General features: G+C 35.4%; 1 protein-coding gene across 1 annotated transcript in view; it reads right to left on the minus strand.

Moving 5' to 3' along the window:
• Positions 1–7,737: 7,737 nt before the first annotated feature.
• The window catches only part of PCDH7 (protocadherin 7), a 286,087-nt gene continuing 268,063 nt past the window's right edge, over positions 7,738–25,761 (minus strand). Inside the window, exon 3 of the mRNA XM_086464474.1 lies at positions 7,738–8,117. Within this exon, the coding sequence (XP_086320600.1) occupies positions 7,738–8,117 (380 nt within the window). The remainder of the gene's footprint in view (positions 8,118–25,761) is intronic.

The following is a 25,761-nucleotide window of genomic DNA, read 5'->3' on the forward strand; positions in this document are numbered from 1 at the left end:
TTCCTTTCATCTCTACATAAGGCACAGATTAGAACAAGAAGAAATGCACTGCTTGTTATTATAGGGTTGTACCCAGCATGTGGTCTGTTCTTTATCACACACAGCAGCTTTTCAATCCTCTCTGGAATTCAGCATATGTTTTTTATCAGCATAGCAACAGATTATTCTAAATTCAAGGCATACTTCTTGTTCTACCACCTATAAGGACCCTTTTAATATTCAAGCTCATATTTAGAGTTATGTGTGAGGGAGTCTACCACAATTTCATGCTCCTAAAGATAAGGGTGGCAACATGACACCTGCCAGATGCTCAGAGGTCAGACTGAAAAAGAGTATGAAATCTCCTATTGTTCTGGGGTGTTCTTCTAGTTCAGAACAAGGTGGGCAAAAGCTAAGTAGGTGCCAAGCTGATTCCAGGAACCATCAGCAAAAGGAGGCAAACTAAGATAAAAAAAAAATGCTCTGACTCTTGTTCTAGCAATTTATGTGAGATGGGAGGCTAGAGAGAAACTGAAGCAAGTTTGGTGGTTACCCTGTTTTTAACTCTGTGATCACCACACCCTGACACATTATGTGATAGCCACTAACTTATGTATTTTTTTCTGTCTTACTAAACCTTAGAACAGATATAGAACCTCATGCTGAAGGTCTCTGTTGTCCAGTATTCTGTTGCTCTGACATTGGTTAATGACACAAGCAGACAATTTTCTGGAATCTTGGAGTATCTTATTAAATCTGCTTCAAAAGCCAGAGGTGAGAGGGTGTGTGCATATACATACATACATACACCCACACCCACACACACTTAACTAGTATTAGATCTCCATCTGTATTTTTTTTTTTTTTTTAATCCTCTTTTCTATTTTTTGCTTGCGAAATTTTCGGTCTCTTCTGATCTGACCTGAATAATAAACCATTACAATGTATGCCGCAGTTTGTGGATCTTTTCAGACGACTAGCAAGATCCCTTGCATCTTATTCTGATATTTTCAGTTCTACTTGTATTATCAAATACATATTCAACTAACTTAGAGAAGACTACTACCACCATAATCTTGCCTCAGTTAGAATCAGCTTCATTTTATGGATTCGTGTAATACAGTTACTACATAAGAAGAAAAAATGTTAAGAAGATGGTTTACCCCCAGCAGATATGGTACCAGTTATAGAACCTGCAAGTTCTTTCAGAAGAAGTGGGTGTGGGAAAAACATAGACTCCATTATTAGAGGTTCCATTCTTGGGATCTTCTATAGGTGCTGGAAATCCTTGAGAGGCAAGTAATAGAGACACACAAAATTTTTCCTCTTGCTCTAGTTGTTCCTTCCTTCTCTCATTCTCCACAGGACTGGGAAAAAACTTGGTGATTCATTCTTATTTAAGTTGCTTTCTCCATGACACTGAGTTTGCTGAGTGTAAAATTTATCAAAGGAGGCATAAACATGGGATATTATACATGCCTTTATGCTACTTCATTCCCTCTGCAACAGCCTGGAAAAGCAGTGATAGTTAAAAGGTCTAGATTTTATTTCCTTTTTTTTTTAATTCATGATTATAGTGTAAACATGAAGAAGTTGTTTGCATTGCTGAAAATCAAAAGAAATATGAAGACTATATCTTGACTATCTTGGTCTTTCCAAACCTGTCTTGTCCTACAGTGAATGCTGTAGAAGCCTGCTGAAATTTGCTTCAGTAAGCTTATGAAGAAGAAATACTAAGATATAAATATTTGTAATGATTAATTAAATCTTTAAAAACACTACCTTAAATAGAATCATGTGCCTTATAATTAGCAAGAATCCTTTTTTAGAAATTACAGTACCATACTGTAGATAGCTACAAATTTTTCATTAATATCTCCCTATTTTAGGATCCTTAAACCAGTTTGAAAGTCCTAAAGGGATCTATTTCTAACACTTCTGTGCCAATTACATTATACCTATTTGCTGTTCTTTGTTCCCTCTTCTCCCAGAGGCTATTCCATACCATTACAGAATAGGTATTTTGCATTCTTTTTTCCTGGTTTCTTGGTAAGTATATCTAAGTCTTTAAACCAGCCATATCGCTTTAGAAGAAATAGCTGTGTGAACTGACTGACTGGAATCCTATCATTTTGCTAAGTAATATACTAAATATTCTTGTCTAATTCTGGTGTTGCTTTCTTCTTTTACATAGGCTAGATGATTTGCACATTTATGAACTATTAAGCATCTTCTATACACTCCCCTCGGGAGGCACTCAATAAAGACATGAAATTATTTCTGCCTAGGTCACATTTATTAATTTCAGTCTCTGCATAAGATTACATTTTACCGCAGCACAGGAGGGAGAAATGAAGCCAGGGTTAAAGGGGAGCACGAATTGTTAGCTTTTCCCAGTTTATATTATTCTCTCTTACCTCTCTCTGTTGTTCAGGAAATTTATTTTATCTTCCTGTAATCACCTTCCTGGATGCAGTTGGTAAACAAGAAGAATGCAGATAAAAGACAAAATAAACAAACATAAGGTCATGCCTTGCATACTACATCTAGTATAAAATAAACATGAAAGCTTGATTGAAGTTACTCATTAAAATACAGATACTGCTGAAAGAGGTTGAGAGGTGGCTCATTCGAGTGTGATGTGGGAGATCTGAGGTCAGTTGGTGGACTGAATTCTCTCCATAGGCATGCAGATTCAGATCTCTGCTTATGGAAGGAAGAATCTTTCTTGACACCTTCATTAGAGAAGACAAGGCAATGTTAACTGAAAACACAGTCAGAGAAAGAAATTTGCAATGTAAAATTTATTTAAAAAAAAAAAAAAAGTCCGGCCAGCCTGTATTCACAAAAATCAAAACCTAATCTGTAACTAAGGTAAAAAGATAGAAACAGCACTTTCTGCAGTGTTCAGTGGGAAACTGTACGCAATAATTTGGATGGTCTCTGTAGCAATACTGTATTTTGCAGAAAACGACAGGGAGGAGGGTGAGTTTTAGCCTTCGGTCCTTCACCCCACAAACATATTTTTCGCATATTACAACTGATGCAAATCCCAACTTAAAGGCTGGTTTGGAACCTGCTTTTTTAAAACAAATAAAAAAGCAGTGTGTAATCCAGACAGCTCAGCTACGGAATAAACTCTTTCTGCTTCTTAGATGTTCCTTCTTGAGGAGGGTTTGTTCTTGATCTGTAGTTATGCTGAGATGGATAATTTGATTCACAGCTAGAAAGAACTGTAGGTTTTTATTTCACGTTTTGCTCTGAAATGCTGCATTAATTGTGGTGTTGTTTTCAGCATAGATGCTTCAGTGACATTTTAGGTTTTGTTAGTATTTCTAAACTTCTTGGAAAAAATATCAACCTTGATGATAATTAGAAAATTGCCATTCCATAATGGAAATACCTGAGCTTTTGCATAAGACTTGTTATTCCTCTTAATACGGCAGTTTTAAATACATCTTGATAAGAAATCCTTTTGAACAGTAATTGGAAACCACCGCTACCATTACAAGCACTTTATTTCTTCTGCGAACATAGCTGTATGCTATCTTGAGTGACAATAACCTCTACTGAATTTCACTCTGTAGACAGGTAAAACCTCAGCTATATCAGCAGCTGAAGATGTGGCCAGTTACAAAGGCAGTCTCATCTTTGCCATGCAAAACATGAGTTAATATCAATGCAAACTAACATATGATTTAATCCAGTAAAAGTGGAATAACCTGTCAGAGAAAGTACACTGGCAAATGGGCAACCAGTTGAACATGTTATATTTTAATTTGCAGAGACAAAAATGACAAGCAATTTATTTACATAAAACTGTACAAAAACAAATTAAATTATGTAAATATTTCATAAATAGAGGTGGACTAGCGTTTAATACATTTTGCCATGTTTAGCATAGTTGCGTGCATAGTGACTCATAATAAACAGTGATAAATTGTTCTCTGCTTCACTATCAACATCCAAGTTGCAGAACAATAGTCAATGATTAATATTACAAACAGATCGTACCACACTGAATGCAAGTGCTTTAAAATTTAGGAAAAAGTTGTCTGAAAGCATACCCCAGGTAGCTGGTGAATGGTGTCTTCTTCCTTGTGTTTATGCTCTTCAGTCAGTATACAGCTTAACGGATAGACTTTCATTTCTATTGCTATTTCATCTGCTTAATTCCTTAAAGACACAGTGTATATTTATCACCAATAAAACAAAAGGAAAAATATTTCGCTGCTCAAGTTCCTTACAAGTGTTGGTGATGTCTGGATTTATAGCAAGGTCTTTATATGTATTCTTCATTTTCCTGCTTGACAACTTCCTAGGGTAGCCTTTCAGCCAATCATTTCTATCCCATTTAAGTTCTTCCCCCACATAAAAATAATGTTTAATTTTTTTTTTTTTTTCCTGAAACTCAGGCAGCAGGCCAGTCAGAAACCATATTGAATAAACATAGTGGATCTGAGATCCAGAATGAGCATTAGATTTTAGACCAAAGCTATTCAATTTTCTAATACATATAAAGTTATATATTAATGCATCAATCTATAAAAGTGCCCTAATGTAAAATACATGCAAAGCTCATTTGAGTTTCCCATGGGAGGAAATAAAAGGATGATTTCTATACTGTACAACTGAAATGTGATGATGGCTAAAAGCAATTAAAAAAAAAAATTGTCAATTTTCCTGGCAACATGAACTGGTGACACTTTGCTAAATAACTATAATATAGACTGATCATAGTTTTCCAGGCAGCAGAATTAAAAACAAATGAAAACAACCCCCAAGCCCCACACAGATAGTAATAAAAAAAATCCTCAAGACATATTTAAACCACAGCCTTGTGTTAACAATGCTTAAGACTGGTCCATTAACTGAGTTTGGCAAAAGGCTTGTTTTTAAATATATTATTTATAATTTCTCAGAAAATAAACACAGGTAAATATACAGGTTCAAAAAAGTTGGGAATAGCCCCTTATCCCTCAGTGTCCAAACCCAGCTACCGCTTCACCATAATAATAGGTATAAAAGGCACAGTTGCATATTTTGCATTCACCCTAATTATTTTTTATAGTTTTATTTGTTTACTTTTATATAAAAGCACTCTATTTGTGGAGTGGCACCAGATTTAACCTATTTCAAACAAAGAGGAAAAATACAAACACAAAATATATTTGTGTGTCATGCCAGGTCAGAAGAGTAATCAGCATACTAATAGTGGCTAGTTCCACTAGAATTACTGTGAATACTTACAGTAGATAGAATTTTTTTAAAAATTCCTTCACACCCATTTTAGATCTAAGGAGATGCACACAAGTAAAGTATTTAATGACTGTCTTATGTGGTGCAAAAATTGGTGAGTGACTGCTGATCCATTTAATCTGAAGGTCTTCTATGACCTGTATTATTAGCCTTCTAGAAAAAGGGTCTAAGAATATATGGAACCAAGCTACCTAAATTATTTTTTTGTGTGTAATATTAAATAAAATCTTATTAAAGGAAATTCTGTTGAACATTTGTGTTATGCAATCGTGTATTCTGTTGAAACGTGCAAGAAAAATGTGTATACATTACATAAGCATTTTAGAAGCATTTTTAAACAGGTACTTACAGATTATACAAAGCAGTAACTGCTGTATGCAGTCTTATAACAAAGTACTAGTTTGCATCTCTCCATATTACTTAAATAATTAAACATAAAAATGTTCAATCATTATTAATCTTTGATTTTAATAATTTCTTTCTGAAATGTGCCCATTCATAACTGCTATACACAAACTAATGTTACTTGAAGAAAGTAAACTCAAAAGAGGAGAACGAAATGGCCCATAATGGCACATCCCACTATATGGACAAGTGAATTTAAAAGATAAATGTGATGAGTTGTATTGATTTAACAACCTCTACTTTAGGCTGTTTAAGGTTATTTCTATGCCATTCTTCAAAGCAAGAAACTACCCAAAGCTACATTGTGACTACAGAATACTATAGAGCCATCTAGCCATGCCTCAATGCCAGGTTAAACAGCCAGGGATTCGAATGCTTTCTCTCTCCTCGAGCTGTCCTTGCTGGGTTGTTCGATTGTCGTTTTCATCTGAATGTCTGAGCTCAGTCTGTCATTATTACTACAGCATCAGCTACAAAGGAACTGGTTGATGTTCTGCAAGTTTTGCTGCTTTTGTTGCTCAAAACCCTGTTTCATTTCCTCTCACGAAGCGCTCACTGTGAGAATTGTTACACCCCAGAGCTCTTGCATATCATGGTAGTTTGGACTTTTTTTCACCCATCTTGACCTGCTAGGCGAGTATCATACCGCTGTTTATCAGACTGTTTTCTACCTAGCTTAAACATTCCGAGTCTTGACGTCATTTAGTATTGCACTTCTCTTGTTTTTAATGCACTTGTGTTTCAAGAAAACTTTCATTATATCTTTGACATATAATCGAAGCAATTGGTAATCTGCAACAATGGTGATAAAAGACTTAGCAGTCATTCCTTGCGCTCTGAAAAGAATGTTTTTTATTTCACTTGTAATATCCTCTTGTCACTGCATCACCCCATTGTCCACCCTTTCCATCCCTCCAAACATTCTCATTAACACAGCCTTCTATTACTACTATTAGTTTTTAACTTTGATCTTAAAAACTCCCTGGAACTGGCATATGCAGCACATCATATGCAGCATCTGCTGCAATATATCACGTCATTATAAAAAAAAACAACCTACATCAGTTCCTTTGGGCATTCAACTTAACCGCACTGGAAAAAAAAAATAAAAAAAATTATGTCATCTGGGCTTGTGAACTGTGCTGCTGTGCAAAATGTAGCTGAAGGTGTGTAACGAGTCCACGTGTGTATTTGTGAATATGTTAGTTTTCTAAGCCAAGCCCTAATACTTAGCAGCTCCCCTGATCCATTGTGTGATCTTTGGCCTTTTTGTTATTATGATCTTCCCAGCTAGATGTTAGTCTTGCCCAAAATAATGATTTCAACAGTTTATCATTACTATCCTACAGTATATGTGTTACTAATTGTATTTACGTTGAAGTAATCATTACAGAGAACAAGAGAGAAGGAGAGAAATCGACACAGCAAGAACACATTTGTTCTATGGATAAAACAGAACCAGAGTTCATGAATCATAGGAAAGTATGCCAGGTTTTTGACTGCAGTCTCAGGCTGAACGTATTTCTGTTTCTTCCAGCCTCAGATGAGAGGTGAGAATATTAAAGCTGTGGTCTTCACAAAGTGCCTGTTAATGATTATTCCTTTGTATTTATCTCTATATTTGTATGGTTTCTGAAGGATTGTCCCTGGTGGGGATCAGCAATATTCAGATGATATGTTTTGAATACATTTTTCCTGACCTGTTATCCTCAACAAGCCAGATGATGATCAAACAAAATGAGTGGCTTAATTCATGCTTCTGAAGAGGGGAAACAACAGTGTGTTGTGTTCTTTTTAATCAAGCTCATTACTATGGGAGGAATTTGCAACCGTAGATTTAGGAAAATAAAAATCAGTGAGAGGGAATTAGACATGCAAGTAACAGCAATGTTTTCTACATTGTACAGTATAGTCAGGCAGACAGCATAATTAAATGCCTACTATGGAGGCAGAAGTGGCAGGCAGATCTTTTGTCTCTTTGGTGGCCCCCTCTGTTTTCTTTCTTTTTTTTTTTTGTTAAAATTGTTTTGATTTTAAGACTTTTCCCCCTTTTCTTTCTGATAATATGAAAGAACTTTGTTGCTGCTTTTTAGCCTACAAGTAAACTTCTCTTCTAGTTAGAGTATTGACAGGAGATGGCTTGTATTCCCCTGTCTGTGTAAGGGGGATATCCTCGGGATTGCCTTCTTCATTTTTGCTGAAACTAGCCGCGCTGAAGGTCTCATAGGATGAGGTCAACTTTTTGTTAAGGAGGTTTCTGTTGCGATCGCCCATGAGGGAGGCTTCTCCATTGGCCAGCTTTTCCTGACTGCCCCGTTCATCGACAGGCATGAAAGTGGAGAGTTTTGGCTGGCTCTTCTGCTTTCTTTCAGGAGAAGTGCGAACTGGCATCCAGCAGGAGTCCGAGTGGCCATATTCATCACACTCTCGGGTACATTTCCCTGTCAGGGCTACATCTGGTAGAGGCCTTGAATCTGAAAGTAAAATAGAGTTGTCTTTACAAATGAATAATATCTCAATGACTTCCAGTGAAACTGAGAATCCATAAATTCACAAAAGGTATTTTTAAAGGTCTTAGTAAGAATGTCAGAATATGTTCCTCAGGTTTTTTTATGTTGCTTGTGCCCATAGACAGCAAGCTTATCTGTATAGTTATTCTTAACCCCAAGAACAGAAAATAAGACTATTAAGCCACTTCTTGTGCTTGTAAATCATCTCAAAAGCACTTGCACTAGCTGCCGAATGAATTTTGATCTCTAAAATAGTCAACCAAGCACTTAATTTCATACTGCCAATTTTCTTGAAATCATTAAAAATACCTTTCTTTGAATTTTTTGTAAAGTATGCTTTGCATTTATGTGAAAGGAACCTGAGGCCCTGCACCCTGCAAATACTTATGAACATGCTTAATATCCTGCAAGTGAGCCTCTCTGTTATTGACAATGGGACTCAATTTGCACATAATGTAAATGTCTGCTTGTATTTCTGAGGACTGGGCATCCATTGTTAGTATACAATATGTTACATGAATGGTACAATCAGTATAGGACAATACAAAAACCCTGCTGTTGGATATAAACTTAATCTAACATGTACGGATAAAGCTGTTCTGTGTGGGGTGTGTGGATGTGGAGGGACAGGGAGAGTCTGAGTGCTGCCTGAATAGATGCACTAATGTTTTATGTGTGACTTGTTTTGTTAGAAGTTGTCTTGTTCCAAGTCACTGTGTTTAAACCTTCTAGTTACCATACTTGTAAGAGCTATCACTGAAAACTAGCAAACTTCAGGGAACTGCAGGATTGACTCTTACCTGATAAAAAACACAGGTAGTTTTTAATAGTCATATTTTGATACCCACATTACAACTGAATTAAAAAGCTACCTCAACTGTTTTAAGGACTGAATAAGATTCTGAAACATTGTTTTTATTCAGTTATACTGTACTTCATGGTCTACAATAAACAACTGGAGATTCCTGCAAAGGAACAACATGATACTAGAAAAATTGAAGTTGACAAATAAAAAAAAATCAAGTAGTAAATTAATTTTTCCAGTTTATTTGATATGACTTTCATATTATATGACTTATTTGATGAAACTTTAAGATTTTTTTAATCAAAAATTGATTCACTTGAGGATCAAGGAGCTTCAACACGAAAACACAGTCAGGTACTTCAGATGGGCTGTGTCAAATTTTGGCCTTCCTACTACAACACACAAATTCATGTAAACAGTAATTTTACTAGTAATAACCTCCACCTTGTAAAATATCTTTCAAAGACCAATTCAGCCTTCATTTTGTGACTTCTATTTTGCCCATCTTTTCTTTGATTTCAGCTGCCAGATGACCTTCTCAAACAGTGGCAATTCCAACTGCGAAATTTTCATAAATTCATAAAAAAGACCACTGCTGAGGTTAAAAAAAAAGAAAAAAAAGGGCAACCGAAAATCCTTTGCCTCTTCCAGAATAAACTGTTTTAATTTTAAATAATTACAACAGGTGTGTGTAGAGCAAGCATATTTCATTTCAGCATTTGTGGACTGATACAATTGCAAAAGGTCTTGAAAGTCAGATTTATGTTCATCCTGTCCTGATTTTTTTTCAGGTATTTAAACATCCTTTTAATTAGTAGTTCATTTAATTAGTAATTTGTTACAGTCTTGTAAATAATATGCATATTATTTATTATTAAGTTGTCAAAATTTTTATAGAATCTACTGTATGTATTCTGAATACTGTATATTATATTTCAGTGTGCCACTGATTGTAATGAAGAAAATAGCACTGATGTTTATATAACTGAGTAACTCTAGCTGAGGTGTGTAAGGCTAGGAGAAGGAAACTGAATTTGGATTTTTTGGTGTTTTTTTTTTTTTTTCTTTTTTTCCCCCAGTTGTACTTTTTAAGGCTTTTGCACTTAGACTCAGACATGATTCCCGTATTTTTTCAATGAAGAATGCAACGACTACGGACAGTTATCAGTCTATCAAGTTTTCAGATGACTGTGTTCTGGAGAGGTAGACAGAAGATGGGGACTGCAACACAAAAATTCTCTACTTGTCAGCTAAATCTAGTATTATTCTGGCACTACCTAAAGGTAAGAAGTATAATTAACTGCTGAGCTGCACACTACGTGCTTTGATTTTTAAACAGAAAAACCCTCTTCATATTTTTATAACAGGGCAAATCTCTTTCCAATCTAAATCTCAATAAACTCTTCAAACAGCACCTTATTTCCAAACAACGACCATTAAATACTATGTTTGTTAATAGCATATACTAGAATATTAGTAAATGCTTATCAAGGCAATATGTGTGACCTTTATTTAAAACAAAGAAGTATGCGTATATTGAAAAGGTGTTTTGTTGTTTGTTGTTGTTGTTGTTTTTTTTCCAGATTGAAACAGTTAATGTCTTGTTATATCTTAGGGTTTCTTTTTACTGCAAATAAATCTTGAGCCAGCATTACCTGGGTTGATAAAAATCCTTGCCAGTGGTCCTTGAATCATGTGCTTGAAAATTTATCGTTTTGAATTGTAGTGCATCCACTGTTTACTTCTGGACAAACATTAGGATTCCTTACTGTAAAGCATGGGGACTTGTTTTACAATTCAACCCTATAGTGCTGTTTTATGAAGCAACAACCTCTAAGTCAGCATGTGGCTGGCTCACCCTGTTGGGTTATGTGATAAACTTCATCTTCACACCCACAAAAGAGCTCAGAGGCACTGGCAGGATAATACTAGCCTAAACGATATCCTGAAGGGCTACTCCCAGGCCCACCACAGAGGCCATCAGCCCATCAAAGGTCCATCTGCATAGTGACAGATAGGAACCCAAATCAAGGACTCAAGAGGAGCAACCACCCTGTCTGGGTCCCTTTCATGGCTGTCCTAGCAGAGCCATCAGCCCCATTGTCCAGATGTGAAACCCATTAACATGAGCCACTGGCAGCTTCCCTCCAGATGACGTTTCTGTCTAACAGGGGGATTGCTGCCTAGATATATAGGACACATTATGGCCTATGCAGTTTGGCATAGCACAGGACTTACGCAGTATTTAGGTGAGGAAGCAAAGGGAAGACAAGAGAGGGTTTTAGATGATTTGGGGAGGAACAAGAGTGGGAAAATAGAGAGATAAGGGGATCAAAGAGCCAGTCGCATGTAAATAGTTTGCTGGCTAATAAGTTTGTCTGCCTGTGCCTAATCAGCACCACCTGTCCTATCTTCATATTAAATTCCTTTCTAACTCTTTTCTGGGTATGGGCTCTCTATTATGTGAGCATGTGCGTGTATACGTATGTGCATGTCCACTCCCACTAGTGGATTTCCATCCTGTCCAGCTAGAGAGGGGAGCAGAATGAGGCCACTGGTAATGTCTGTGTTCAAGCGAGTGCTCTGGATGTTTGTGACCTGTATGGCCAACTGTGTTTATATTTGGTGTACGTGTGTGCTCTGTGTGTGTGTCTACTGGGAATACATTTTCATTGTTGCTTCTTGTTGGACCTAGAGACATGTAGCAGCAGCAGCAGCCTCACCTCCCTCAGGCTGTTGGATCCCATGTGATATGTTTTCCTCTAAAACATCATTCAATTAATATTTGGCATGTACAGTTAATGTAGCCTTCTACTCCACTGGTTTATTTCATCTGTTCTAAGAGCTTGAAACAGTACCGCATTTAAGTACGCATTTGATCTAACATGTTTTGAAACCTGTTGCATTTTAGCTGTTCTTCTGTTTAAAAGATTGACATGACTTCAGCATTTAGCGAGTGGGGAAGCAGTGCAGTGAAGGAGGGAATGTTTTGTGTGTATGCATTATATCAGAAGACAGAAAAAACATCCAGTGCTGTCAGGCCTATATTAGTACCTAAACAAGTCAGTTAAGGAAAATGTGGGTACTTTCTACACACTGCAGTAGTTAATAGATTTAACCTTCATTTTGAAAAGTGCCACACCACTTTAGCTACAAAGTAATTAACTCTGTTTTGCTAATTCCCTGAACAGATTGACCCTCTTTTGCAGCGTAGTGACTTTACGCTCCTCTTTCTACATTATCTAGCCCATGGAGTTGTGAACAATCTCTGAATTTGGGAAAAAAAAAAAAAAAAAAAAAGTGGCTCTTGTCCTCTAGCATAATTTACATCCAAACATATCTATCTCTGACATGCTTTTTAAGTACTTCTCAGTTTAAAAGTTAAATGCTTTAGTAGCAACCACACTGCTAGCTGACAAGCCTAATGAAGTATGGCAAAGCAAAGAATTTGTCAGTACAATTGGCAAATCATCAAGGAAGAGGACAATAGATTTCTACGACAGTCACGTGTCTGGAAACTGACTCAAATAAGTGCTTAAAATAGCAGTTATTAAAAAATAAATTTTATCACGATGCTAATTAGTGAGAAAGTAAACCTGGAGGGATGATATTTCTTGTCATACAGAAATTTGTAGATTTGGGGTTAGATTCTAATTGTTTACACATAGACTACTGAAATTTAAGATTTTATTTGCATAAAATTATCTTCAGCATTACAATGGAAGATGTCATCTAAGTTATTTTCAAACATATCCTCTTATGGTGTCTCTACATCAGAACTAGGTATTGTTTGACTATTTACAAAGCCATTGTAAAGCCATTCCCCAAAATGCAGATATTTAGACAAGTTTTTAGGTATACATGTAAATGGAGACTTCAAAAGTGAATATTTATAAAGTAGATTTACTTGAAACTGGTCAGATTTCAGCTTAAAAAAAAAAATATTGGAGAATACAGGGTATCACAATCTACTTTCTCATTGCATCTGATGCAAGCTTCCACGACCAACTTCCAAAGTTAGCCAATAACTATTTAAAAAAAAAAAAAAAGACTTTTAACATTAATCCAACAAATCTTTAAACATTTATGGCTAATTTCTGAGGCATAGCTTATGTTTTCCATAAAACTTTGTATAAAACATGCAAATCAATGGAGTTTCTTATACATATGTTCATGTTTCTGCTGATTGTAGCCGACTTGCTTTAGGGTTAGAAGGATTGCTTGCTATCAAAAAAGGAAAATATCTTCCATGTCAGTGTGGAAAGGGGAAATACAATGTTCTATATCCAGTTTAAAACCAAAATTAACAACTAAAATATTCCACCCAAGCAACTTTCCATTATTTTCTCTCCTCCCATTCTTTACCAAAGAAGGCCAATATATATCACAAAGTAGAGAGAAAGTAGTATGAACACAGTAGTTAACCAGTACGTGTTGCAAGTTACGTGCTTTTTTACATATATGTTGCAGAAATACAATCAAGGGGGCACACTCACTCTGGCTCTGCTCCGCACATTTTTTTATTCTTGTACAGTATATTTTATACAAATCCAGGATTGTCAATTAGTCATGACGTGGTCTTAGCACATACACTCTTTTGGAGAAAGATGCAAGGAGCTTTTCACTTTCTTATCTTTCGTAAACTGCACAAAAACCCTATGGTAACAACAGACTTTAGATGTACTTAAGTAATCAAAAAGTCTGTTCCACTTGTCCCTGGAGATGGAAAACCTTTTGAAGCAATAGTGACACCCTATCTAGATACAGTAACTTGAACATTCCCAGAAAGAACTCTGTCACCAGAAAGCATTCCTAGCTGTAGATCTTTTCTTGGAAGACTACACAACCACAGTAGCCATATAATACTAGAGTAGTGCAACAATACTTCTGTAAACCATGCAGCTTGGTCCACAGGATCTGAGGAGTCATGGGCAGATGACTTCTAAATAGTATCTATGACAAATCAATGCCTACATGTAGATTTTGCTGCCTTTCTACATTGACGTGCCCATAACATCCCTGTATGGTTCCAGTTACTGAGGACTTGTAAAGAATGTCCGTGCAGTAGTTCCAGACTACTGTGAGAAAATAAAAAGGATTAGGAACTGTCATACAGTATTGATAAAGACTGTGGTTTGGATAAGCCACTTTTCATTCCACCTTTTCCTGCACTCTGTACACAAATATACTATGTTCATAGGACCATCCAAAATTCAAGTGAAATGCTGGTAAAACTATGTAATTAAACAGAAGTCAATTTACATAACTTTTATATTAAATGGTTGTCTGTTTTATGAGCTGTGTGATCGGAGACACGATAGAGCTCTTAAAGCATATTAAGTATTGATTACATGATCAGAGAACAATAACGCAGAAAACAGCTGAGAGGGTGCATATTGCAGAAAATCACTGTTTAAGGTGAGGAAAAAAACCCTAAGCTATAGTGATACCCAGCTACAGCAGTACTGCCTTTGAAATTCCTGCCTCCTAATTGCAGTAATTCAGGAGCTGCACCCCAGTTAGTGCTGTGGCATATTCTGACATGCCAAGACACTATTAAAATACTTAAACATATTTGAAGGCATCAGCAATTTCTTTCTCTGCACCTTAGGCTAAATACAGTTAAACAGCAATTGAACATATCTCAAGAAGCATTTAGCGCCCCAAGGCTTGGACTGCTGTCATTCTGAATGCGGCATTATCGTGCACTGCAGAGATAGCGCATGCCATCTCTAAAAGAGTCCTACTGAATAAAGTCAAACACAAATCCACTGTTTGAGATATGCCAACTGCACCAAAGTAGTGAATATATTAATTACTTTTGGACTAGAATAATTTCATGTATATCATGCCAAATTCTGAAATTCTTTTCAGTGCTTAAGAAAATACTTCAGAGTACAGAAAGGCTTACCATGTACGTTGATTGAATGATTAATACTGTGAGAGGAGGTATGACAGAGGGTATAAAATAATGAATTCTAAACCTTTTTATTCTTTCATTATGCAAGGAAAAAGGGACATAGAATGAAAGTGAGACTTTTCAATATCTTACTTTAAAAATGGTGAAATAAAAGTATCCCTTAAACAATTCCTAAGAACAGCAAGACCCCCTGATGTAGTGTGTCAAAAGTCCAAGTACTTAGCTGGTTTCAAGAGAGACCAAAGTGGAATTTTCAAAGCAAACATGAGATGCTACATAGTCCTCTACCACTAAAACTAATAAAAATAAAACAAATAAAGTAATACCATAAAAAAATAAACAGGTAACTGATTGTTAACACTTGAAAAAGGCTTATGCTAAGCGAATGAAAGTGAGTTAGTGAGAACAGAAACCAGCTGAGGGAGAAAAGAGCATTTTTCATGTATATAAAAGGATATAGTAAAGCAAGAGTGGGAACAATCTGTTTTGCATGCCTACAGTGGAAAGGGTCAAACGTATTGGCTTGATTGCAATAAGTCCAAATCAGGCTAGAAATCAGAAAATTACTTTGAGGATAAACATAGTGATGTAAGACTATAGAGCCTCCATGACTTGGAGAGTCTTAAAAATGTCTAGAAAAACTTCTCCCAAGGGTTACATAAATATGGCTAATCCTACCTTGGGAAAGCAAGGATGCACTAAATAACCTCTAAAGGTACCCTTCAGCTCTGCAATTCTGTTAATATGATTACTAATATTTAAATACTTTGGCCTCAATCCAATCCTTAGCTGTTTCTGGGTTAACTTTCTTGACTTATCTGGTAATAAATCAACCTTAGAAGTTGGGCTTAGGTTCAGCTAAAAGTCCATTTTAGAATGACATCCTTCTTAAAATTTGATGTTAATAGAATTACAAACAAAAAAACCAAAATGGTCAGACCATTTAAGACAGGTGTTAATCAAAGGAATACAGGAACAAAAAGCCAGTAATGCTAAAAAAGCCCACTCTCAAGTTCCAACATGATAATCCAACACTTACAAAATCTTCTTGATGGAGTCCCAACATATCCATTCCAATTTACAATTTCATCAAAAGTTAAATATTGAATACTGCTTCTACCTATAGTGGTGCACAACAAATACCATGCCTCTGAAGTCCATTAAACCTGAAACTGGTGTAAGAGAGACTCTGTAAAATAGAGAATTTCAACAGCGGTTACTTATACGAAATTTTGAGGATTTTTACCCTTGTTATACCTGCCTCTGTTTTAGGGAGGAACAGAATCAAAGAAGATAAAGAACACATAAGATTTTGATGTAGACCCTTTGTTTAATTAAATACACTATACCAGACTATATAGCTATTTAAAGACTCAGCCAAAAAAATATTACCCAAACAACAGAATTCCTGGCTTAGATTCTGCAGTTTTTTCTATCACAATTGCCTCCAGCAGGTTAAGGTGTAGTATTCTTTAACTGTTCCTCTAACTGTAAAATAACTCCATAAAAAAGTTTCCTACTTAAATCAATGTCTGTAGAAGCTTTGTAGTACTGTATCTGTGATCTTCAAGGAATCACCAATATTTCACAATTGACTTAAAGATTGTTTATATGAAAAACAGACCTATGGCTTTTTTTGCCTTTTTTTTTTTTTTACTCTAAAAATGCTAGTTGTATTCTTCCGGGCCCAATATTAATCGGTTGGTTGCCAGCGGAAAGACTATTTAGGTTGCATATAATATTATGTGTAAGTGAAAGCAAATTCAACACACTTAATTCTAAACAAATACTAATTTAAAAATCCTGATTATATTATAATATAAAAGGAAGTACATTAGAAACATACAGTTTTCTCTTGTTTAAGTTGTGTTTATCCTGTAGTTCAGACTTTATTATTTCATTTGTCTTCACAAGACCAATTGCATGTATGTAATGAGGACTAAGAAGTATCAGCTTACGTGATACTAGTGGTGAGTACTGTACTAAATACACCATGCTGAACTTAAATTCCCTAGATTTTAATTTTCTAGATTTAAATGTAATTGCTACAAGACTCCTTGTAATGCTGTTAAATCCTTTGATAGCCTGATTTACTTCTATCATTGAAATGGCAACATACCCTTCAAAAAAGTAGGACTTGCTATGGCTTCCTGAAGTTGAATAGACATTTAAATGTAGGAAACATTTAAGCTAATTGTTCTGCCAATCTGATGCTAAAGCATTAATCTGTCACTGTGTCAAATTACATACCTTTATTTTTTTCAGTAAAATGTGTCACTGCTTAACAAATCCTGAGCTGAAACAATTCATGTGGTGATTAGAATGTCAGCTCTCCTAAAGATGGCTTAAGAAAAGTCTGAATCAGGGCTCAAAAGTCAGCATAATTTCTTGATACTCATGCCAAAGTGATGGGACTGCAGGAGCTCTAAGGGAACAGAGTAGCTAGCAGCCATTATTAGCTCATCTCAGCTGTATACTCTGCCTCCTCTTTATTTTATTTCTTGGTGATAAGGATTTAATAATATATTTTCTTCATCAGGAATGAACACCAGGTAGGAAAACTAGTGCTCTTGCTACAGAAGAGAAAAACAAAGTTACATAATTTTCCCTCATCTTCCTCCAATTTGTTCCCATCTTGTTCAAAAGGCAACATCTTTTTGGAGAGACTTCATGTAATGTTTTCTAGGGGAAATTAATGAAATAATTGCTTCCATTTAGAAACTAAAAGCATGATCCTAAAAGATGTTCAATGTCATTAGATCTCATGAATATCTCACAAGTATCTCAGAGGATATCCACAATCAATAATGAAAGTTGAATATATAGAAATAATCAGTGATTTGAGAGTTGCAAGCTGTTTTGTAAGCTTGATATTTGTTGAAGTGATATAAAAATGCACTAAGTATGACTAACATTTAGGTTCAAAAGGTGACTGATTAAGAAGGCACACACCCCCTACCCCCCACCCCCTGGCTGCTTAATTTTTATCATAAATAATGGAGGTAAAAAACCAACAAGCAAACAGCAAAACTAAGTGACTTGTGTCTATGGACATGAGCTCAAATAAAATAAAGTTCTGGTTGAATTCTTCTGTGTCTAAGAACGGGCTTTAAGGGAGAATACTGATTTGTTTCATATCTTTCAGTGTTACATTTTTCTTACAGAATTCTTCTGCCATATGTGATAGTAACTTGAACTGATTATCTTGCTAGAACCACCGCATTCCTGAAAATCTAATGCTTCATACAGTTCTACCTTGTGCAGCAACACATTGCTGCATTCTGGATATTGTTTCCATCCCACATATACAGAATAAAATACTATATAACAACATATATTAAATAGTAATACTGCTTTCATTAAAAGGGCATTACTCGTGTTCTCAAGACGTTTTCTGTGTGACTCATGTAATGTTTATTTTGTTACAACTCATAGACCCTCAAAGGTTAAACTTGAACACTAACTGTAAAATGTGCTGAAGCTCTATTGATTTATAATACGTTATTTTCAAATGGAAGGAAGAAGAAAGTTCTCCATGCTCTGCATGCAAATGATCATCTAAATAATGTGGAGCTCAGCATGAAGCAGAAACAAGTAACTTGTGACTACTTGTCTTTTTAGTAGCTGTCAAGAAGTTGTGTTGTAAGAAAAAATATAGCAGTCATGTGAAGGATCCATTTAACCTTTTATGTCACATAAAGAGAACCTCATCCCACACAAATGAAAAAAACACTTATCTGTTCATGTCATACATGATTCTCTCACAAATACAAATATAAACATGTAAGTTTACTTAATCATACTAGCAAGATCTGGGCTACCAATTTAATGCAATTCAGTGAATTGAAAAATACAAGGAATGCACTTTCACTCTAGGAGATCTACATGATGCAAAACCTAAATGAAAGTTAAAAAAAGAACAAAAAATATTTTAGTATTATTGTATTAATGCACATTTCCAGAAGAAATGGGTTGAATTTTATGAAATACAGTGCTCAATTTCATTAATCATGAAGCATAACAGAAGTATAGAATCATAAAACTCAGGAGTAAATGATAATACTTCCACCTGTCAGAGGGAAAGGAAATGATTTACTGATTAACTAGTTACAGACTCTTGTCTTTTGTCTCATGTCAGCAGCATGAGCCATAACATCACTGGTCTTTAGATCAGTTATTTTGGAACCCTCAAATTTTGGTAAGAAGAGGTAAAATCTACCCTGGAATTAATCCACCTAAGTATGTTTGTATTTTTGTTATGTATAAGTACTGATGCTTTCTCATTGAGATGATGCAGGGGAGGAAGAATGTTTGGGGTTTTTTTATTGTTGTTGGTTTTTTTATAGTAAGTATGTGGAAAAGTCTTCACACCTCAAACAATGGAGAGACAAATACAGAAAGATAATGAATCTCTCAGTGTGATTTATGTCCTGTTCAAATGGATTTCTTTCATTATTTTTTTTTTATTGATTTTTTCAGCTGTGTGTGCAGATTACAGCTAGTGAATTAATTACAAACATCAGCTCCAAATGCTTACATACTTATGACAGATTCGTCTGGGTTACAGTCCATTAGTAATTAAGTATTAAGCACAGCACTAATTCCCCTTGTGCGTGTACAGTAGACTGTAATCATACACATGAATCATGGGGATGTTATACTAAAAGAGATTAGAGTATCACTGTTTATCTCACTATAGAATGGAAAAGGTATAATGATAAATTTCTTTTATACCAATGGGAAACATAGAAAAAATTCAAATGAAACGAAATAGAGAAGATGAAAAATCAAGCTTAACTTGCAAAGACTAAGCTTGCCAGAAAGCAATCTCAACCCTTTTTGTAGGAGGGGGAATCTAATGGAACCTGTGGTGTGTATTAGTTTTATGACCCCTGCCCTTGACCTTAAGAATCCTACAGTGTTTCATTACAGTTATAGGAGGTAAAAAGGTAAAATTCCTACCTTACAAATAGAAGTGTGTATTGATGAAGGTTAAAGGCAAGACTTGACTTGAACAGGAGTGTCTAAGCATATTAGTCACGAAATCCCTCTCATCCCTGAGATGAAGATACTGGGTTTTTGGTTGTTTCATCAGCTGCTCGATAACATTTTCTTCAGATTTCCTAAGCCAGTTACTTGAGTGGACAGTTGAGCATACCCCTCTACAGATTTCTTGAGATATTCCTCCAAAATACGTGAAATATTTTCTAGCCCCAAAGTAAAAATAGAATTATTTTTGTCAGAAACTACTCCAGTGGAAGTACTCTTTAATGAATCCATTCTCTTGGTTTAAGAATGTTTAATATTGCAATCTGTCTGCTCCAGTGTTTTGCAGTACAATATTAAAATTAGTCAGTATGCTTTTCCTTAGCTTGATTGCCAAAGTGTATATCCATACCCATAAAATTTTGAATCTCAAAAAATATTCCATTGTTCCTCAATTTGTGTCATTTCCAGATTTCTTAAGAAGTGCAGTACATATACTTTGGACTACTGCTTCATAGCCAACATCTACTTTTTCAAGATTAGATCAGATAACTTCCATCTTGTTTCACCTATTTGAATATCAAGAAGTTTCTTACATTATTAGTTTATACTTTCACCCAGACTCCAATAAAACCGATAAAAGATTTAAAAATGGACAATGTTAAGCTTGCTCCACTTCCAACACCTGGCTAAATTCTTGACAATAGGTAGGAACTAATCCTAATTATATCTGCTAGGATAGCATAAAACCTAGTCAAGTAAAATACATTAACAGAGAGGTTAACCCCCTTTTTTTTTTTTGAAGAGTACATATACTGAAGAAAACTAAGATCTTAGTGTATTAAAGGTATTGACTACAGTACAGGAAAATAAAATAATCCTCTTGATTATTCCCAGTGTAAATCCAGAAAGTCATTTCTGCTAATCTAACCAATATCAGTTGCAGTGGTAATAATCACTTAGCAGCTGCTGGATTGTTTTGAAAATCTGAACAAAATCAGTTCTGGGCACCTGAATACAAGAAAGACATCGAGGTGGTGGTGAGAGTGCAGAGAAGGGCAGCAAAGCTGGTGGAAGACCTGGAGAATAACTCTTATGGAAGGCGGCTGAGGGAACTGGGGCTATTTAGTCTTAAGAAAAGAAGGCTGAGGGGAGACCTTATTGCTCTCTACAGCTACCTGAGAGGACCTTGTGGAGAGGTAGGTGCTGGTCTCTTCTCACAGGTAATTAGTGGTAGAACAAGAGGGAATGGACTCAAGCTGCACCAGGGTAGGTTTAGGCTTGACATTAGGAAAAAAATTTTCACTGAAAGGGTTGTCAGGCATTGGAATAGGCTGCCCAGGGAAGTGGTTGAGTCACCATCCCTTAATGTGTTTAAAGGTCGTTTAGATGTGGTGCTTGGCAATACGTTTTAGGGGTGTGCTTGGTAGAGTGGGGTTGATGGTTGGACTTGATGATCTCGAGGGTCTTTTCCAATCTGAATGATTCTATAAGACATGGAAAACTAGTTGCTAAGGAGTCAAATATAAGAGTTGAGCATAACAAGAAGTAGTAGAAGATGAAAACAAGTTTATAACACTGAACCAGACAGAGAAATACAAAATCTACAGACTTTAGCTGACTTGAAAGGCAATTATTCCTAAATGGGAAGGAGTAATTTGGTATTTTGGCAATTATTATTTTAGACAATTTTTTAATAAACTTTTAATTAATATCCTTTCATTAAATGGTCATTGACTACTATTGCCCCTACAACATAACATAGTTAGATCATATGGTGCATACTTTTTCAGGCATCTTCCTCCCAGGCCACTCAAAATATGGTTTCCTGAATAAAAAATATCTAGTAGAAAACTGTTCTCTGCACAGTGTTTTAGTGTCTGGCTCCTTTCTGAGTTTGTAATAGAGATGCAGGTTTAGATTGTGGTTCTTGTGGATGTAAAGCGCTGCACACTGGAGTATAACTTATCCATATAATAGATTCACTATTGGGTGGTACAATTGGTTTCTACTTGGGTCAACTTTGGAGCTGCAACTTGAGGCAAAAAAATCATGTGCCCAAATACCAATGATCTGAGCGACCATAATTGTCAGAGGATGGAATTATTCCAGGACAATTATTCAAAGAGAATGGCACACTCCTACCAGAGCTCAACGAAGTCACACCAGAAACTGGGCATCACACTTGGATATTTCATGGTCTTTGTACAAGAGTGAGCAGCAGAGAGACATGATGAGCATATTTCATGCCCCTTTGTAAACAAAGCACCTCTGTTATGATTTATTAAATTAGGCCTAGACCAGGCATCGTGGTTAAATTCACAGTCCACAGGGGTGGACACCAGTGATTAGTTTATGAAACTTATGTTTCAAGTTAATTACTTTTGACTGGTAAAGCGTGGCCATGTATAGATATATTCTACTTTAAATCAGAGATGAGTGGCTGGCTAGATAAAATTGAAGATTATCTCTTTACTTTTCAGTGTTACAGATAGAAAGTAAATGGAAGAATTAATGTCTTCTCAAAACATTGACAAAAAATACTTATCGGCATTAAAATCAACACTGATTTTATTCTGCTCTTTGTGTGAGGGTATTTTAAGAATATTAATTTTTATTAAAGTATTTATGTATTATCTCGAATCTGTTTTCCACCAGGTATGTGAAAATGCTAAATATTTAGCAGTACAATAAACAGCTAAAACGCTCAGTGCATGCTTTACCCTACCATAGACACAAACTGCAACTGCATATATATCTTGACTGCTGTTAAACTTATTTTATGCTGCTGCAGAAGTATTTTATAGAGTTTTCCATGTTTCTATTTACTGATGCTTTCAGTCATTGACAGTAGAGGAGGTACAAAGAGGTCAAAATTGACAGCAAAACTGAATCAGGGCTTCTCGCGCCAATGAAATAATGAAAAACAGCACTGTTCTTACAGCAACAATAATGAATATAAATAGACAAAAGGCTCTGAACAGCTACTGGGAGAAAGAGAATAAGGCATCCATTTCAAGAAAAAGAATCTTTTCCTGCCATCACAGATAGCTTTGTGAACTGGATAAGTTAGAATGCCCTTTAAACAATTTTCATGCTTCAAGAAATGCCTGTGAGACAGGTCGCCCTTATTTTCCTTTAAGGGATCAGACTTAATAGGATGAAATTTACTTGTATTTTCTACACCTTTATTTCTCATGTCAATCATTCCCAGATAAAATCTGTTATCTCATCTTTGACATAGTTCAATACTTAATATGAATGCTCCCCCCTGCCCCCAGATTTACTGTCTCAAGCATATGTATCCCTATCTCTCTACAGATAACATTAGAAGGGGACAAGTACCATCCAAATAATTGTCAATGTATAACAAAGATTTACCCAATTCTTCTATCTGTTTCAAAACTAAATCCGTAAATATATGTGTAACTCTGCATTAAATTATTTTACTAGAAGACTTGTGTATATCTGATTTTCTTCTGTATAAAATGCTGGACTCTGGATCCAAAGAAAGATTAAAGAAGCAAGTTTCTTTGCTTTTATGACTGATAGCGTGTACTAAACTCACAAGTTTAAAAGTCATGGGAGAGATGCTGTATCAATTAAATTCCAAGAGATTATAAGATTTTTGTCTGACACTAAGTGATTCTATGGACTTAATATATTTTACACCACCGTCTGTTTGAATGTCAGTAGAGAAATATCTTGCCTTTAGTTGAAACTATTGAAAATAATTATATCCTCTTCCCTGATAACAAAATAGAAATCTGTTACAATACTTATGAATGTCTTCATGTTATAAGAGAACATCCCAATTTATAACATTTTTATTCATAGGGAGGTTGTAATCTGAATTAAGATTTACAGAAATACCTTAGGTTTCAAATTTCACTGGTGGAAAAGGAAGAAAGAAGATCGGGAATAAAATTTCCTTACCAATACAAAAAAACCCAAGTATCATTTAACTTCTCTGTTGTTAGAGTCTCTCATTTATTATACTTCAGTCTACATAAATTTGTCTAGCTGCAGGCACCTCTTATTCTGCAAAAGAAAGCTTATACAGTTTTCTACAATAATCCATATTTTAAAAAAATCCCTTAGGAATTTTAAAATTATTTTTAAATCCTCAACTACACAAACTTGCCAGAGAAGTGAGCAATTTATAATTTAATTATAAATGTCTGGGAAAATTTCTCACTGGTTCAGTTTTACGTAATCTGTCTTTCAGGGAAGGTAACACACATGTAAGGTGCAGCTTTCACAAGATGCTCTTCATCATTACCACACAGCATTTAGAAGTCTGGTCAATCTAACTTCATGTAAATTTCTAAAATGCACAGATATTTTTCATATTCAGAGACTGACCTCATACTGCTTTGACATCCTTTGAATCTGATATTTCTGTCATCAGTGAGAAGTGCAAATTGAAAGCACTCAACTAAAGCTAGTGGCATGGCCCAAATCTGAAATACATGTAAAGTGTAATCGAGACCCGTTCCAAGGATAGCAACTACCAATTTCAGTTGAACAGAAAGGAGAGACTAGGTCTCTTGAGATTTATGTATTTTGCATGTTAACTATTGTAAAGCAGATGAAGGTTTATGCAACTTTAAACTCTTTGCTAAGACATTGACACCAAAAACATACCAAAATCACAGATAATTTTTGTCCCAAAAAATAAAGTCTTCCTCAAATGGGTACAGTAAAGACGGTACCAACATTTTTACTGTATTTGACTGCATCTCCACTATTAATGTTACAAGGACAGAGATGATAAAACACCATGACAGAAAGTAAAATTTAAAGATTTGTTTGTTTCTAGTTTGACATATAAATACTGTACAATGTATTTTTCAGCTCTAAAGTGTAAAGCTGCTTACCTGGAGCATGTGTGTTTTTCTGACTGATAAGTTTACGTTAAGTGGAACTCTTTAAATGAAAAGGAAGATTGCTCCTTTCTTAAGAGCAACTAAACTCACTTAGCTGAGAGATGTTTCTGTAGCTCAGAGAGGGACCTGTGCCTCTGCCTCCAAAATGCTAAATTTATAGGTGATGGAAAGAAACTTCAAGTAGAGTTTATTCCGTATAGGAAGCCACTTAAGGTTGTTTGAACAAATAGTCTGGAAGGAAAGGATGTTAAAGGGGAGTGGTAAGATGCATTTTCAGACCTTCGTAATCTCTCTTACTCAGAATTTCTTTGTTTTCACTGTTAAAGAAAAAAAATGTCCTGAACTTAATACTTGGTCTAATAAGGCTTTCGAGAATAGAATGCTTTTGGCATCTCTTGATGTGTTACTTACATTGCAAGACTGAACCAAACGTTCCATCAAACAAAAATATAAACAATGGAACATTAGGAAATCAACTATTTTATACAGAGATAGCACAAAAAAAAAAAAGAAGCTGAAGCCATCTATGGAATCACACCAGCTTTTTTTTTTACCTAGGGGTTACACCCTTGAAAGTTCATTAACCCAGAAACTTAGTCTGATGAAACAAAATAAATTCCGGCCTTATTTACAAAACTTTTGTTTTGAAATTGCAGTGATTTATTTGTTGATGTTAATATAAGGTTCAAAAGGACAACTGTAATAGAATTTTGACCTAATCCTTAATCATAGACCAGTATTGCAAATAACTCAGTATATAATTTGTAGGAAAAATTAATTTGTAAGAAAACAAATGCCTGCTATGATATATCATTCCTGGTTTACGAATATTATGTTTCACCCTACTAGACATATGAAATGCGAGTTATATATGCCTACTTGCTAGTGGAACACAACTGATAGACTACAGAAGGGCATTGTATCATATGAGATTATAGAGAGAAAAAGAACAAAACTGAAGTTTACAGGATAGGAAAACTTCTTTTAAGTAATTAAGACTAGTTTTCA

The sequence above is a fragment of the Leptosomus discolor genome, chromosome 4 (assembly GCF_034619465.1).
Source record: "Leptosomus discolor isolate bLepDis1 chromosome 4, bLepDis1.hap2, whole genome shotgun sequence".
Classification (NCBI taxonomy): Eukaryota; Metazoa; Chordata; class Aves; order Leptosomiformes; family Leptosomidae; genus Leptosomus; species Leptosomus discolor.